The 16,634-nt window shown below is 42.8% G+C and overlaps 1 protein-coding gene across 4 annotated transcripts in view; it reads right to left on the bottom strand.

The window, feature by feature from the left end:
- ccdc178 (coiled-coil domain containing 178) overlaps window positions 1-16,634 on the bottom strand; it is a 399,216-nt gene that overhangs the window by 352,669 nt on the left and 29,913 nt on the right. For 3 of the 4 annotated variants that reach the window (XM_043688275.2, XM_043688277.2, XM_043688278.2), the window contains one exon: window positions 6,720-6,920. The exons of the other annotated variant lie outside the window; for it this stretch is intronic. In XM_043688275.2, coding sequence (XP_043544210.2) covers window positions 6,720-6,920 — 201 coding nt within the window. The remainder of the gene's footprint in view (window positions 1-6,719; window positions 6,921-16,634) is intronic. 4 annotated transcript variants of the gene reach the window in all.

The following is a 16,634-nucleotide window of genomic DNA, read 5'->3' as shown; positions in this document are numbered from 1 at the left end:
TCATTGAGAAAAGTTGCTCACTTCTTGGTAACAACATATTAATTACATGCAGAAAGCCTCAGGCATCAGAGCTCTTTGCACCATGACACTGATGACTGCAGCATTACTTATAGTATTGTCCAAATTAAAGTGCAATGTGCAGCGACTGTGGTGGGCTCTGCCCTAAATAGCTCCATCCACACTTACATCCATCCTCTGAGTGACAGAACAGAATCAGTGCCAATACCATACATCTCTACAAACAATACTGCAATCCAGCTTTTCAAGGGAGTGCAAAGCCAGTCATAGTTGAGTGGTGTACAACAGGAAATTTGCACCTCCACTCTCCACCATATTACTCATAACTCACCTAACAATGGTGAAAGAAGGTGCACAAAGCAATGCATCTCTCTAGTTAAACACTGTCCCACAGGGTCTTCAAGCATTTCAGGGCAATTTAGTAAACTATGCAAACTCTGAAATACTGGAGGACAACTGATGATGGAAGGCACTAAAGACAGTGCTTCACAATTGCTCTCAATCTGCTGTGTATCATGAGGATTGTACTGCATAACACTTGGATTCCAGACACTTCCCAAAGCCTTAAAAATTACCCAACCTCAGCACGGCTACTTGTTTCACAGACTGCGGCTATCTTCTAAATGGTAACAAGCACCTGTGAACTGCAAACACTAGGTTGGGATCAGCTGAAGATACCACACTTACAATCATATGAATAACCAAGCATTCATAATATTCATCAGAAAAGTTTAGGCAGTGAAAAAAAAACAAATTAGGTACTGTAAACATATACTGCAGACTGAGGAGAAACTAATTATATTACTCTCTGTTGGTTATAGACCAAATGAAAAGGAAAACTAAACTCTTGCTTATTCTTCCAGAAAGTAGCTTTCAACAATGTTCTGGCTGACCTCTCAAGCTTGATGGTGCTGAGGTCTATAGTGTTCTCTTGGATGTAGCTCCAGGTCACTGTCTCAAACTGCATCCTGCATTCTCACTTTGTCTGCATCCAGGGCATCTCCTCCACTCCTTGGGGGGGGATCTTCAGTTGCTGGCTTTCCCTCATGAGACTGCAGCAGTCACTAGAGGTTCCTGTTGTTACAGGCTTAATGATGACAGTCAAATCGATATCTTATTCGATGCTATCAGATTTCCAACAAGGTGGCAATGAATCCTTAACAGTGATGGTTCCACCTTAAACGACTGATCAGATTGTCTGCGGGGAATGTCAAAAGTAGAAAAGCCCATCAGCAAACGCATTCCTGATCCTTCACAATCACAATGAAGTGAGAGGTTATGGTCTAATACATTGTAGCATGGAGGTCTTGACTTTGCAAGGAGGTCAATGTCATGCCTTTATAAGGAGCTTGAAGCTGTGTAACCTTATGCAGATGCCATGTTGCAGAACAAAAATGCAAATTCTACATGGAGTTAAACTCAAGCACTTCATCGTGATAGCATCCCTCCAAAAATAAAGCCACCTTATACCATCAGAAACTATGTCACCACATACTTACAGTTAGGTGTGAGATAGTTGCAACTCAGAGTTCTAGTGTCAGATATGTAAAATAATAAAAGAAATGGCAAAGCCAGATGAAGCTTTTAAGCATATGTCTGCATTGTGCATTGCTTTGCATATCTGACATGACAGGGCTAATTAATGTAAAGCAAGTAGCAGTTTTGATTGCAATGAGCATATAATTTGAAATGGTAATTTTTCATAATCATTCAGAGGATGTGGGCTTTAGGGCATAGGCTTGCATTAATTGCCCATTTCTACATACCCTTGAGAAGGTAATAGTAAGTTGTTTTCTTGAATCACTGCAGTCTATTTGACAAGAGTGCATCCATAATGCTACGAGAGACAGGGTTCCAGGATTTTGACCCAGCAACAGTGAAGAGCAATAATATATTTCCAAGTCAGGATGGTGAGTCGCCTGGAAGGGAACTCGTAGACCAATACAATTACCTTGCAATTCAACCCAGTTTGATGATAGATGGGTATTGTGCTACTCAGTGATTTTATAATTAATACTTCTCTAGCAGGTTCAAACTTATCATTCATTGCATTCTGTCTCCAAACAGAAAAACAGTAACTTACTCTGTTCCTCAGGATAAAGTAGCAGCCATTTTGAACTCTTTATTCTGTAGTGTTGATGTGATGATACCAAAGTCCTTGCAAGGGAGTAGCAGGCCCTGTCTGAGACAAATGATGATTCCCTCCCACCATCCTCATATTCCCTTGTGTTACTGTCCCTGCATTCCGGATAAGCTTTCAGCCTCTCCCACTTTATTCAGGCCTTTTGCTTAACTATTAATATTCCCTATTTAAGCAGAGCTCATGACTTTATGAATTACCATATCCTCCTTACCCAATCACTATCCTCAGAGAAGTCAAGGTAATTGTGAATTGTCAAATTTCCAGCTCCTTGGCATATTCCTGACCTGTCCCTTTACTCTGTTGGTCCCACTGTTCTATCTCGATCTGCCTGCCTTTTACCATGATCATTTCCTCAGCAACTCAGACCAGTGAATCCTGACCTCAGATGTGAGCATGACATTTTCCTTAAAACTGCATGGACTGCTTCTGATCAGCAGGCTGACCATTAAAACCAAAATATCAGGACTGATCATGATCCAACTAACTTGGGAGGACAATCTCAATTAAGCAGGCAGCTTCTAGACAAATGTCTTCAAAGCACCCTGCAGTACAAGCCCAATCACCAAACCTTAAGAACACAGTGTCCTGGATTCTGGTTGGATCACATGCCTGACTGACAGTGGCAAACCCCCTGGACTAAGACCGAATGAGCCTCTTGCTTGACTGTGGCTATACTCTCTGACTAACCATAGCCCTCCTTCTCTCCACTAAGGACTGGCCGCTTTGACTTACAGACATTGCATATACACCAAGGAAATTGTTATGCATTTGCTGCAGTTACTGGCACATGCAATAGGTGGAACCTTAAAATAGCTGCTGCCATGCAGCAACATGTCATACTGCTCATTGCCCTGAAAAATAAAAAGTCTCCTGCACTAAATGATGAAAGCTAAAATGTTGGCAGCCTGTACAATAGCTGGAGAGCCTATGCAACAAAAAGCAACCCAAGCCAGGGGAGCTGGAACCCTTGAATTCAGTGCAGTGATAAGCAATAATAAAGCAAGCTAAAAGACTTAGATGCATGAGATGTGTACACTTCCATGCATGTAAAGCAACCTGGCAGGAGCATGTACTGCATAAGTGTCCATGAACTCAAAAGTAATGTCCTGTAGAGCTAAAGTGGGGTAAAAGTTGTTCTGAAAGCTACTATGTGGTGAAACTGGCAGTTTGACAATGCCGATTTGCGTGAAGGAAGGTGGCAGATGTCAATGTCCATAGTGTATGCAGTGAAACGTGACGAGTCGAGCTCGAAGAAGGTCTGGAAAAATAAGCAATGAATTGTGTCATCAAGTAACTTCTCTTGACATTTATGTTGGGAATTGGTGCCATCTAGTTTCCTGAGGAAGAAGGGAATTGTTTTCTGGAAGGTCAGAGCAGACTCAATGGACCAAATGGTCTCTTTTTGCACTGTCAGGCTTCTATACAATTAAAAGATACTGTGCTCTGAGGTAATGGGGGAATTAATCAGAAGGACCTCATTACTACATTTTGACTTACTTATTTGATGTTACTCTGTTTAGCTCCAAATACCTCAATTAGACATACTGCTGATTAATTCTTGGGTGTGATAGAAATCATCTACTTGGTGGGCACGGTAACAGCATAATGGATATGGAATCAGATTAACGTAAAAATCACAGTGCCGCAAAGGAGGTGAATTTAAACTGTGACTGCTTTTCCCACTAAAACCCAAGGCAGCAGGGTATCATTTAATTTTCTTCTTTCCCTTTTCACTCCCATCCCTTACCAAGATAGCCAAAGGGTGCTCCCTGAACCCAGGTTTTTGAACTTTAATTTTTGAAATAAATCTACAGCATAATCCATTAAAATGACATCAGATAAGATTGATTAACACATGATAAACCATATAGGTACGTGAAGAAAAAACGATTAGTGAAGACAAATGCAGGTCCCTTACAGCCGGAAATAGGAGAATTTGTAATGGGAAACAAAGAGATGGGTGACCAACTAAGTACATACTTTGGTTCTGTGTTCACAAAGGAGGACACAAATGAAATGCTAGAAAATATAGGGTTTAGAGAGGGGGAGGAACTGAATGAAATCAGTATTACGATGGAAAGTGTGTTGTGGAAATTGATGGGATTGCAGGTGCAGGTGCAGGTATGTTGGCCTTCATAGCAAGAGGATTTCGATACAGGAGCAAAACAATGCAAGCGCAGTTCCCAATGACTGGAGAATCCAGAACCAGGATCACAGTCTAAGAATGTGGGATAAACCATTTAGCACTGAAATTAGGAGAATTTATTTTTATCTGGAGAGTGATAAGTCTGTAGAATTCTCTACTACAGAAAGCAGTCAAGACCAAAACATTGTATGATTTCAAGGAGTTGGATATAGTTCTTGGAGCTAAAAGTTCAAATGATATGGGGAAAAAGAGTCAGTGAATATCTACTAGCTGCTCCTTTCTCCAAATTTTCTTAATGCTTTTTCCTTTTGGATTGGAGAGCTGAATGTGAGAATCTGTGTCTGATTTTGCTTTTTTGCCAAGAGGTGTGCTTATAGAATGTTACTACATTGGAAAAGTTAATTAATAAGAGGTACTGTGTCCATTTTCAGTTAAGCTTTCCAATAGTTAAGGGATTCTAAATTCCTCTTTCTTTTGTTTATACAGTGTTTAAATAAATTGTGTTTTGCTTAGCATTGAGTAGTCTGACCAGTTCCATCACATCTAGAACATGGCACTTCACATCTACCTTTAAAATAAGAAAAAGCTAGGACCTAGGCTACCTTCTTAAAATATATTTAGGGGATCTTGTCTGGTCCATAACACAAGATTAAAGTTAAAGACAAGAGAGGAGAGTGGTTGTAAATTAGAAGTTTTTCTAAATCCAAAGGCATTAGAAATGTCAGCTCATGTGAATTACAATCTCCTGAAGGTCAGTGTCCAATAATAGCTTCCTCAATGTGCTGTACCCATTCCTTTTCCTTCTTGCAGTAAAAATGTGGGCTTCTTCCCAGTCAGCAACTTGGAAACAGAGGAAAGTCCAAACAGGCTGCAAACTCAGCGCAGTGTCTATTGGACATCAAGTTGCCAATGGTTTGAGAATCCTAGAACTGTAACTTAAGCAATTCAACTAGTTCCAAATTATGTGACAGAAACAGGCATTTCAGTGACTGATGACCCACTTTGGTGGGCTAATTGGAAGGCTGTTAAGCTAATAGTGTACCTCCATTAGAATTTCAATGCAAGGTGACTTGGTAACTGTAAAAGATATTAGCACTCATTTTAGCATAATGTGTCTTGATGTTTTCCTTTGTCCAGAGCTGACTGGAAGCAGATGGCTCATTTCCAAGTCCTTTGTGTCAGCTTCAGCTGGAATATCTATGCAATTCAGGAGAGTCAGAAGCTTCAGGAAACACGATAGAGTGATCATCCTCAGCCATTTTAATGAGTCCAGCAAGATTGCAGATTTTTAAAAGAAAGTGTTTAGACCAAAAAATATAAAACAGACTGCAGTTTTCTTTGAGATAATTCTTTATTCTCTCTAACCATTATAACAGCATTTTTCAGAGAACATTTTTATGTCCTCTAAAGTCCCAGCCAATATTTAATCATAAATTGTAGGAAATCCTAGCTATTTGTCTCACTAAGAGCTTTGTTGCCTGCAAATTAGCTGTCTCGTTTTCATTCAAAACAATAATGAATGTAACTCATTAATTGCAAATTGCTTTGGGATGTTCGGAGGTGAAAACAATGACTGCAGATGCTGGAAACCAGATTCTGGATCAGTGGTGCTGGAAGAGCACAGCAATTCAGGCAGCATCCGACGAGCAGCAAAATCGACGTTTCGGGCAAAAGCCCTTCATCGGGAATAAAGGCAGAGATGTTCTGAGACCAGGCAAAGTTCTACAGAAGTATATGTTGTTTTTGTTCATTAAAATGGGACAGATTGAGAATGTTACCAGGTTCTAGGAAATGAAACAAAAATAGAAATTGCTGAAGAAACTCAACACGTCTGGCAGCATCTGTAGAAAGAAAGCATGTTCTGAAGATAGCACTGGAATCAAAACATTAACTCTGCTTTCTCACCACAGATGCTGCCAGGTATGCTGTGTTTTTCTTATAATTTCAGTTTTAGTTTAGATTTTCAACAGCCACAGTTCTTTGTTTTATTCTTGTAAACTCAAGTTATTTTCCTAAAAAGATGGAATTCATTAAACTTTTACTTTAAATTTTAATTTATTCTAACCTAAATAATTGCATAATCACATGATGGAATATTTTCAGCTTCTTACAGAGTTAATAATTTTTGAATCAATTAAGTAGTAAGTAGTTGCCACAGCCCCAGTGAACCATATGGCTACTGTCTCTTTACAGAGAGACCACTAGTAGTAGTTTAACCTGATGGTCTCTACCCCTCAAGCAAGGGAAGAGGTTGAGAAGGAATATCCTTCATAGTAGCCTCAGCTGGTGCGATAATAGAATCCATATTGTTGCCATTACACTGCATCACAAACTTGCCAACTATACTAACCAATTTTCCAAACAAAACAGATAGGTTTTTTTTCATTTTATTTAAAAAACTAATTTTCATACCTTTCTGTACAGCTTCAGGAAATTCATGCAGCCACCAGAGTGAAAGTTGATCAATCTTATTCCCAAGCATTGTTACCCGTTCTCTTTCTGCTTTTAAAGCATGATTTGCCTTTTCGCATTCAGTTTTAAGTTCCTCCATCAAGCCAATGATCTCAGAGAGCACAGCCCTTACTTCTTTTTGCAAATCCGTGGTTTGTTCATCTACCATATAAAAGCAGACAGCATCAATTGCAAGGAATCAGTTTTGAGAAAATAAATAACTAAAGTGGTAAAATACATAAAAAAACAATTGACTCACATAAACAAACAATTAATTAAAATTAACTTTACAATTCAGATTTCCATCTACCAAATACCAACTACTCTTATCTCATTCTCTATACCCCAAAGGTTTGTAAAGTGACTAAGTAACCAAAATCATTTTTTTTAAAATCACACAACACCAAGTTATAATCCAACAGGTTTAATTGGAAGCACTAGCTTTCGGAGTGCTGCTCCTTCATCAAGTGGTTGTAGGAGCAGCGCTCCGAAAGCTAGTGCTTCCAATTAAACCTGTTGGACTATGACCTAGAGCTGTGTGATTTTTAATTTTGTACACTCCAGTCCAACACTGGCATCTCCAAATCTTTTTTTTAAACTTCATTTGTGAGATCTTGGCTGGGCCAGCATTTATTAGGCATCCCTCAATGCTCTGAGAATATGGTAGTGAGCTGCCTTCTTGAATACCTGCATTAAATTTGGTCTGGAGACACTAACATTGCTGTTAGGAAAGAAGTTCCAGGATTTTGACACTGTCAGTGAAGAAACAGCGCTATAGCTCCAAGTTAGCACAGTGACTGGTTCGGAGAGGAACTTATAGGTAGTGGTGTTTACATGTGAATGCTTTTCTTTTCCTTTTAGGTAGCAATGGTCACGTCTGGAAAGTATTGTCAAAGGATCCTTGGCGATTTTCTGCAATGTATCTTGAAAATTCTGAAGCATCAATGCCTCAGGTATCTGCATGGCAGTCCTGATTAATACTCTAGTACCATCTTCAATCACAGAAATTATACTCTGAATTCCAGCCAAGTTTATGATGTTAGCCAGAACTTAAATCAGAATTTGTAAATCTCTCAATGGTAAATCTTTCCAACATCAATCCTTTTGATTCCAACAGTTCATGTTATTCTGGATGTAGGTTTACTCGCTGAGCTGGAAGGTTCATTTTCAGACATTTCGTCACCATAGTAGGTAAGCCTCCAAATGAAGCATTGTAGTGTAGCTCGCTTTCTATTTATATGTTTGCGATTCTTGGGTTGGTGATGTCGTTTCCTGTGGTGACATAATTTCCTATGGTGATACCATTTCCTGTTCTTTTTCTCAGGGAGTGATAGATGAGATCCAAGTCAATGTGTTTGTTGATAGAGTTCCAGTTAGAATGTCATACTTCTAGGAATTCTCATGTGTGTCTCTGATTGGCTTGTCCTGGGATGGATGTTTGTTCCAGTCGAAGTGGTGTCCTTCCTCATCCGTATGTAAGAATACTAGTGAGAGTGGGTCATGTCGTTTTGTGGCTAGTCGATGTTCATGTATCCTAGTGGCTAGTTTTCTGCCTGTTTGTCCATCAGTTCATCATTAATGGCTATACGATGGGCGTTTCCTAATTAGTGATGTGACTTATCTTTTCCATTTTAAATCTTGCTCAAATAAACAATAAACAAAAGTAAAACATTATGGAGAAGTAAAGTGGATTTGAAGAGAAGATGAGCTCAGCAATGACTATATTAAATGGCAGAGCAGGCTTGAGGGGCTGAATTGATTACTTCTGCTTTAGTTCTTACGTATTTAAATGACACCTAAACATAATCACATATCCTGGCTCTTAATCTACAATGTAGCAAATTTAAAAGTGTTTAACATATCTTTAAATCGCTCAGATGCAGAAGCATGTAGAGGCTTTACCTTTGTGTTATTTCTAGCCAGTATTCTCTCTTTCTCAAATTTCTCCTGTTTTGATGGTCTTAAATCATCCTTTGCTGGTTTCTGAAACTTCACTAAACTTCTATCGTACAAATAATCTTTACAGAATTGTGCACTTTTACTGCCACTCTCAACTTCTTTCATTAGCAATGAGAGTACACCTTTCTGCACCTTTCCTCCTGAATGAAACTATAATTTTGTTATGAATTAGCTCCTTAATTTTCTACCACTATTGCTTTACTGTCTTCTGTTTTAAACTATTTTCCCAAATCTACTTTCGTCAACAGTCTTCATATCGTTAAAAATGGTTTAAGACACTAGTTACAGCCCGAATGTGAAATTTTAATGTTACAAACATTCTTGCCGACAGGATCCTTTATGCTGAGGTATTTGATAAATTGTCTGCTTATATACTACCAGTTCCAAAATATCTGTTCCAAAATGTACTGTTCGAAGAAATTATCCCAAATGTATTATGAACTCATTCTCCAGTTACCATTCCCAATTTGATTTGTTCAATTCATTTGAATATTAAAGTCCTACATGATTATTGCACTACTTTTCTTGCAAGCTTCCATAATTGCTTGATATCTACTCTTTCTACTATTAGTGGTGCTATGCAATACCAAATCATTTATTTCCATTGTTTTATTTTATATTCAAAGCGATTTTATACATATGTAGATCTTCTGAACCAAAATCATTTCTCACTATAGGAGAGAGAGAGAGAGAGAGAGAGAGAGAGAGAGAGAGAGAGAGAGAGAGAGAGAGAGAGAGAGAACCTACACAGTTACTGCCTTTGCTGTTTGAATTCATGTATCGTTGGACATCGGAATGCATCTGGGAAAATTATCAAACAGTGAAATTCATAACTGATCTTGGAGGAAGTGTTGGGCGAAGTTCACAGCACAGAATCAGATTAAGTTAATCGTTGTTTTAAGTGTCACCTACAGAGAATCTGCAGTAGGGAGTAGAGTAGATTCTTTCTTGATTATGTATTTTTGGACATATGTCTCTTGATTAAACTTCAAATATAAGACATAACTATTAATTTAACCTGGGGCGTTTGTAGAGGAATAAAATTGTGTTATTTTCTGGGTCTGTAGATTGTGAAGGAGCAAAAACAGCCTTTGCAGTGATATGTACTTCTTGTCAGATGTGGGAGTTTAAAGCGAGTTTAAGGGTTACTGCGGATTATATCTGCCATAAATGCTGCTGGCTGCGAATCTTATCAGATCAAATGGATTGGTTGGAGAGACAGTGAGAAGCAATGAGGCATTTGCAACAGCAACAGTATGTGATGGATAGCAGTTATAGGAAGGGGGGGGGGGGGGGGGGAAGTCTCAGATACAGTCACACAGATGGGTTAACTCCAGAAAAAGTATGAGTGTGGTAGGCAGCTAGTGCAGGAGTCTTCTGTGGATATACCCATTTCAAACAGGTATGCTATTTTGGAAAATTTGGGGGTGATGGATTCTCAGGGGAACGTAGCACGAACAGCCAAGTTTCTGGTATGGAGGCGAACTCTAATGCAACTGGGGGTACGTCAGCTTCCAGGAGATCAATTGTGTTAAGGGATTCTCTAGTTCAAGGTACAGACAGACATTTCTGTGGCCAGCAGTGAAAAAGCAGAATGGTGTGTTGCTTCCCAGATGCCAGGATCAAGGGTGTCTTAGAAAGGGTGCAGGATGTTCTCACAGGGGAGAGGGGCCAGCAAGAGGTCATTGTCCACATTGGAACCAACGACATAGGAAGGGAAAAGGTTGAGATGCTGAAAGGAGATTACAGACAGTTAGGCAGGAATTTTAAAAAGGAGCTCCTCAAGAGTAGCAATATCTGGATTACTCCCGGTGCTACGAGCTAGTGAGGGCAGGAATAGGAGGATACAGCAGATGAACGCATGGCTGAGGAGCTGGTATACGGGGGAAGGATTCACATTTTTGAATCATTGGAATGTCTTTTGGGGTAGAAGTGAACTGTACAAGAAGGACGGATTGCACCTAAACTGGAAAGGGACTAATATACTGGCAGGGAAATTGGCAAGAGCTGCTCGGGAGAATTTAAACTAGTAAGGTTGGTGGTGGGGGGGGGGGGGGGGTGGTGGTCAAACAGTCAGGGCAGGCAGGGACAAGGTAGGAAATAATAAATTAAACTGCATTTATTTCAATGCAAGGGGCCTAACAGGGAAGGCAGATGAACTTAGGGCATGGTTAGGAACATGGGACTGGGAGATCATAGCAATTACAGAAATATGGCTCAGGGATGGGCAGGACTGACAGCTTAATGTTCCAGGATACAAATGCTACAGGAAGGGTAGAAAGGGAGGCGAGAGGTGGTGGGGTGGCATTTTTGATAAGGGATAGCATGACAGCTGTGCTGAGGGAGAATATGCCTGGAAATACATCCAGGGAAGTTATATGGGTGGAACTGAGAAATAGGAAAGGGATGATAACCTTATTGGGATTGTATTATAAACCCCCTAATAATCAAGAGGGAAATTGAGAAACAAACTTGTAAGGAGATCTCAGCTATCTGTAAGAATAATAGGGTGGTTATGGTAGGGGGATTTTAACTTTCCAAACATAGACTGGGACTGCCAAAGTGTTAAGGGTTTAGATGGAGAGGAATTTGTTAAGTGTGTACAAAACAATTTACTAGAGAAGGTGCAAAACTTGACCTACTCTTGGGAAATAAGGCAGGGCAGGTGACTGAGGTGTCAGTGGGGGGGCACTTTGGGGCCAGCGACCATAATTCTATTCGTTTTAAAATGGTGATGGAAAAGGATAGACCAGATCTAAAAGTTGAAGTTCTAAATTGGAGAAAGGCCAATTTTGACGGTATTAGGCAAGAACTTTCGAAAGTTGATTGGGGGCAGATGTTCGCAGGTAAAGGGATGGCTGGAAAATGGAAAACCTTCAGAAATGAGATAATGAGAATCCAGAGAAAGTATATTCCTCAAAGTTTGTGCGAAGATTCCCTGGCTGTTCTCTGTCTGGCTTGCCCTATGATAGTAGTGTTGTCCCAGTCGAATTCATGTTGCTTGTTGTCTGCGTGTGTGGCTACTAAGGATAGCTGGTCGTGTCGATTCGTGGCTAGTTGATGTTCATGTATGCGGATTGTTAGCTGTCTTCCTGTTTGTCCTATATAGTGTTTTGTGCAGTCCTTGCATGGTATTTTGTACACTACATTAGTTTTGCTCATGTTGGGTATCGGGTCCTTCGTTCTGGCGAGTTGTTGTCCGAGCGTGGCTGTTGGTTTGTGTGCCGTTATGAGTCCTAGGGGTCGCAGCAGTCTGGCTGTCAGTTCTGAGATGCTCCTGATGTATGGTAGTGTGGCTAGTCCTTTTGGTTGTGGTATGTCCTCGTTCCGTGGTCTTTCTCTTAGGCATCTGTTGATGAAGTTGCGCGGGTATCAGTTTTTGGCGAATACCTTGTATAGGTGTTCCTCTTCTTCTTTTTGCAGTTCTGGTGTACTGCAGTGTGTTGTGGCCCTTTTGAATAGTGTCCTGATGCAGTTTCGTTTGTGGGTGTTGGGGTGGTTACTTTCATTGTTTAGGACTTGGTCTGTGTGTGTGGCTTTCCTGTATACTCTTGTAGTGAATTCTCCGTTCGGTGTTCTCTGTACCATCACGTCTAGGAATGGGAGTTGGCTATCCATTTCTTCTCTCGTTCACGCTCAGCTCAGCTCAGACACGCTCAGACAACAACTCACCAGAACGAAGGACCCAATACCCAACATGAGCAAAACTAATGTAGTGTTTAAAATACCATGCAAGGACTGCACAAAACACTATATAGGACAAACAGGAAGACAGCTAACAATCCGCATACATGAACATCAACTAGCCACGAAACGACACGACCAGCTATCCTTAGTAGCCACACACGCAGACAACAAGCAACATGAATTCGACTGGGACAACACTACTATCATAGGGCAAGAGAAAATGAGGTCTGAAGATGCTGGAGATCAGAGATGGAAATGTGATGCTGGAGAAGCGCAGCAGGTCAGGCAGCATCTAGGGAACAGGAGAATCGACGTTTCGGGCATTAGCCCTTCTTCAGGAATGAGGAAAGTTTGTCCAGCAGGCTAAGATAAAAGATAGGGAGGAGGGACTTGGGGGAGGGGCGTCGGAAATGTGATAGGTGGAAAAAGGTCAAGGTGAGGGTGATAGGACAGATTGGGGTGGGGGCGGAGAGGTCGGGAAGAAGATTGCAGGTTAGGGAGGTGGTGCTGAATTTGATGGATTTGACTGAGACAGGCTGGGGGGAGGGGAAATGAGGAAACTGGTGAAATCCGAGTTCATCCCTTGTGGTTGGAGGGTTCCTAGCCGGAAGATGAGGCGTTCTTCCTCCAACCGTCGTTTCGCTGTGGTCTGACGATGGAGGAATCCAAAGACCTGCATATCCTTGGTGGAGTGGGAGGGGGAATTGAAATGTTGAGCTACAGGGTGGTTGGGTTGGTTGGTCCGGGTGTCCCAGAGGTGTTCTCTGAAACGCTCCGCAAGTAGGCGGCCTGTCTCCCCAATATAGAGGAGGCCACATCGGGTACAGAGGATGCAATAGATGATATGTGTGGAGGTACAGGTGAATCTGTGGCGGATATGGAAGTTTCCTTTGGGGCCTTGGAGGGAGGTGAGAGGGGAGGTGTGGGCACAAGTCTTGCACCTCCTGCGGTTGCAGGGGAAGGTGCCGGGAGTGGAGGTTGGGTTGGTGGGGGGTGTGGATCTGACGAGGGAGTCACGGAGGGAGTGGTCTTTACGGAATGCTGATAGGGGAGGGGAGGGAAATATATCCTTGGTGGTGGGGTCCGTTTGGAGGTGGCGGAAATGACGGCGGATGATGCGCTGTACATGGAGGTTAGTGGGGTGGTAGGTGAGGACCAGTGGGGTTCTGTCCTGGTGGCGATTGGAGGGGCGGGTTCAAGGGCGGAGGATCGGGAAGTGGAAGAGATGCGATGGAGGGCATCGTCGATCACGTCGGGGGGGAAATTGCGGTCCTTGAAGAAGGAGGCCATCTGCGATGTGCGTTTTTGGAACTGGTCCTCCTGGGAGCAGATGCGGCGGAGTCGAAGGAATTGGGAGAATGGGATGGCGTTTTTGCAGGGGGCAGGATGGGAGGAGGTGTAGTCCAGGTAGCTGTGGGAGTCGGTCGGTTTGTAGTAGATGTCCGTGTTGATCCGGTCGCCTGAGATGGAAATAGAAAGGTCGAGGAAGGGGAGGGAGGAATCTGAGACTGTCCAGGTGAATTTGAGGTTGGGGTGGAAGGTGTTGGTGAAGTGGATGAACTGTTCCACCTCCTCGTGGGAGCACGAGGCGGCGCCGATACAGTCATCGATGTAGCGGAGGAAAAGGTGGGGGGGTGGGGCCAGTGTAGTTGCGGAAGATGGATTGTTCCACATATCCTACGAAGAGGCAGGCATAGCTGGGGCCCATGCGGGTGCCCATGGCTACTCCTTTCGTTTGGAGGAAGTGGGAGGATTGGAAAGAGAAGTTGTTCAGGGTGAGGACCAGTTCAGTCAGCCGAAGGAGGGTGTCAGTGGAAGGGTACTGGTCGGTACGGCGGGAAAGGAAGAAGCGGAGGGCTTTGAGTCCTTCGTGATGGGGGATGGAGATGGACATCCAGTCCCTGTACATGCTGAAAATAAGGCGTTGGGGACCGGGGAAGCGAAAATCATGGAGCAGGTGGAGGGCGTGGGTGGTGTCCTGAACGTAGGTGGGGAGTTCTTGGACTAAGGGGGACAGGACGGTGTCAAGGTAGGCGGAGATGAGTTCGGTGGGGCAGGAGCAGGCGGAGACAATGGGTCGGCCGGGGCAGTCAGGTTTGTGGATTTTGGGCAGGAGGTAGAAGCGGGAGGTGCGGGGTTGTGGGACTATGAGGTTGGAGGCGGTGGATGGGAGATCCCCCGAGGTGATGAGGTTATGGACGGTCTGGGAGATGATGGTTTGGTGGTGGGGGGTGGGGTCATGGTCAAGGGGGCAGTAGGAGGAGGTATCTGCGAGCTGGCGTTTGGCCTCAGCGGTGTAGAGGTCGGTGCGCCAAACTACTACCGCGCCTCCCTTGTCTGCTGGTTTGATAGTGAGGGCAAGCCAGACAGAGAACAGCCAGGGAATTCCTAGAGGCATGGCATTCATCCACAAACTCCATCAACAAACACATCGACCTGGACCCAATATACCAACCACTACAGCGGACAGCTGAAACTGACAACCGGAAGCGGCAGGGACAGACCACTATAAACACTGGAGGAAACATCAAAGAAGCGCTTCGCAGGAGGCTCCCAAGCACTGATGATGTCGCCTAGCCAGGGGACGAAACGTTTGCAACAAAAACTTCCAGCTCGGCGAACAGAACCACAACAAAGTATATTCCTGTTAGGATGAAAGGAAAGGGTAGTAGCTATAGGGAATGCTGGATGACTAAAGAAATTGAGGGTTTGGTTAAGAAAAAGAAGGAAGCATATGTCAGGTACAGACAGGATAGATCGAGTGAATCCATAGAAGAGTATAAAGGAAGTAGGAGTATACTTAAGAGGGAAATCAGGAGGGCAAAAGGGGACATGAGATAGCCTTGGCAAATAGAATTAAGGAGAATCCAAAGGGCTTTTACAAATACATTAAGGTCAAAAGGGTAACTAGGGAGAGAATAGGGACCCTCAAAGATCAGCAAGGTGGCCTTTGTGTGGAGCCACAGAAAATGGGGGAGATACTAAGGAATATTTTGCATTAGTATTTACTGTGGAAAAGGAGATGGAAGATATAGACTGTAGGGAAATAGATGGTGACATCTTGCAAACTGTCCAGATTGCAGAGGAGGAAGTGCTGCGTGTCTTGAAATGCATAAAAGTGGATAAATCCCCAGAACCTGATCAGGTGTACACTAGAACTCCATGGGAAGCTAGAGAAGTGATTGCTGGGCCTCTTGCTGAGATAATTGTATCATCGATAGTCACAGGTGAGATCCTGGAAGACTGGAGATTGGCTAATGTGGTGTCACTGTTTAAGAAGGGTGGTAAGGACAAGCCAGGGAACTACAGACCAGTGAGCCCGACGTTGGTGGTGGGCAAGTTGTTGGAGGGAATCCTGAGGGACAGTATGTACATGTATTTGGAAAGGCAAGGACTGATTAGGGATAGTAAACACGGTTTTGAGCGTGGGAAATTATGTCTCACAAACTTGATTGAGTTTTTTGAGGAAGTAACAAAGGATTGATGAGGGTAGAGCGGTAGATGTGATCTATATGGACCAGTAAGACATTCGACAAGGTTCCCCATGGGAGACTGATTAGCAAGGTTAGATCTCACGGAATATAGGGAGAACTAGCCATTTGAATACAGAACTGGCTCAAAGGTAGAAGACAGAGGGTGATGGTGGAGGGTTGTTTTTCAGACTGGAGGCCTGTGACCAGCCGAGTGCCACAAGGATCGGTGCTGGGTCCTCTACTTTTTGTCATTGATATAAATGATTTGGATGTGAGCATAAGAGGTACAGTTAATAAGTTTGCAGATCACTCCAAAATTGGAGGTGTTGTGGACAGCGAAGCGGGTTACCTCAGATTACAACAGGATTTTGACCAGATGGGCCAATGGAGTTTAATTCAGATAAATGCGAGGTGCTACATTTTGAGAAAGCAAATCTTAGCAGGGCTTATAAACTCAATGGTAAGATCAGAGGGAGTGTTGCTGAACAAAGAGACCTTGGAGTGCAGGTTCATAGCTCCTTGAAAGTGGAGTCACAGGTAAATAGGATAGTGAAGAAGGTGTTTGGTTTGCTTTCTTTTATTGGTCAGAGTATTTAGTGTAGGAGTTGGGAGGTCATGTTGTGGCTATACAGGACATTGGTTAGGCCACGATTGGAATATTGCGTGCAATTCTGGTCTCCATCCTATTGGAAAGATGTTGTGAAACTTGAAAGCATTCAGAAATGATTTACAAGGATGTTGCCAGGGTTGGAGGATT

Source organism: Chiloscyllium plagiosum, unplaced genomic scaffold (assembly GCF_037043375.1).
Source record: "Chiloscyllium plagiosum isolate Xiang-an unplaced genomic scaffold, Cpla_swu_hap1 HiC_scaffold_4, whole genome shotgun sequence".
In the NCBI taxonomy this organism is placed as follows: Eukaryota; Metazoa; Chordata; class Chondrichthyes; order Orectolobiformes; family Hemiscylliidae; genus Chiloscyllium; species Chiloscyllium plagiosum.
Note: the sequence above shows the minus strand (reverse complement) of the source record. Positions and strands in the feature narration are given on the sequence as shown.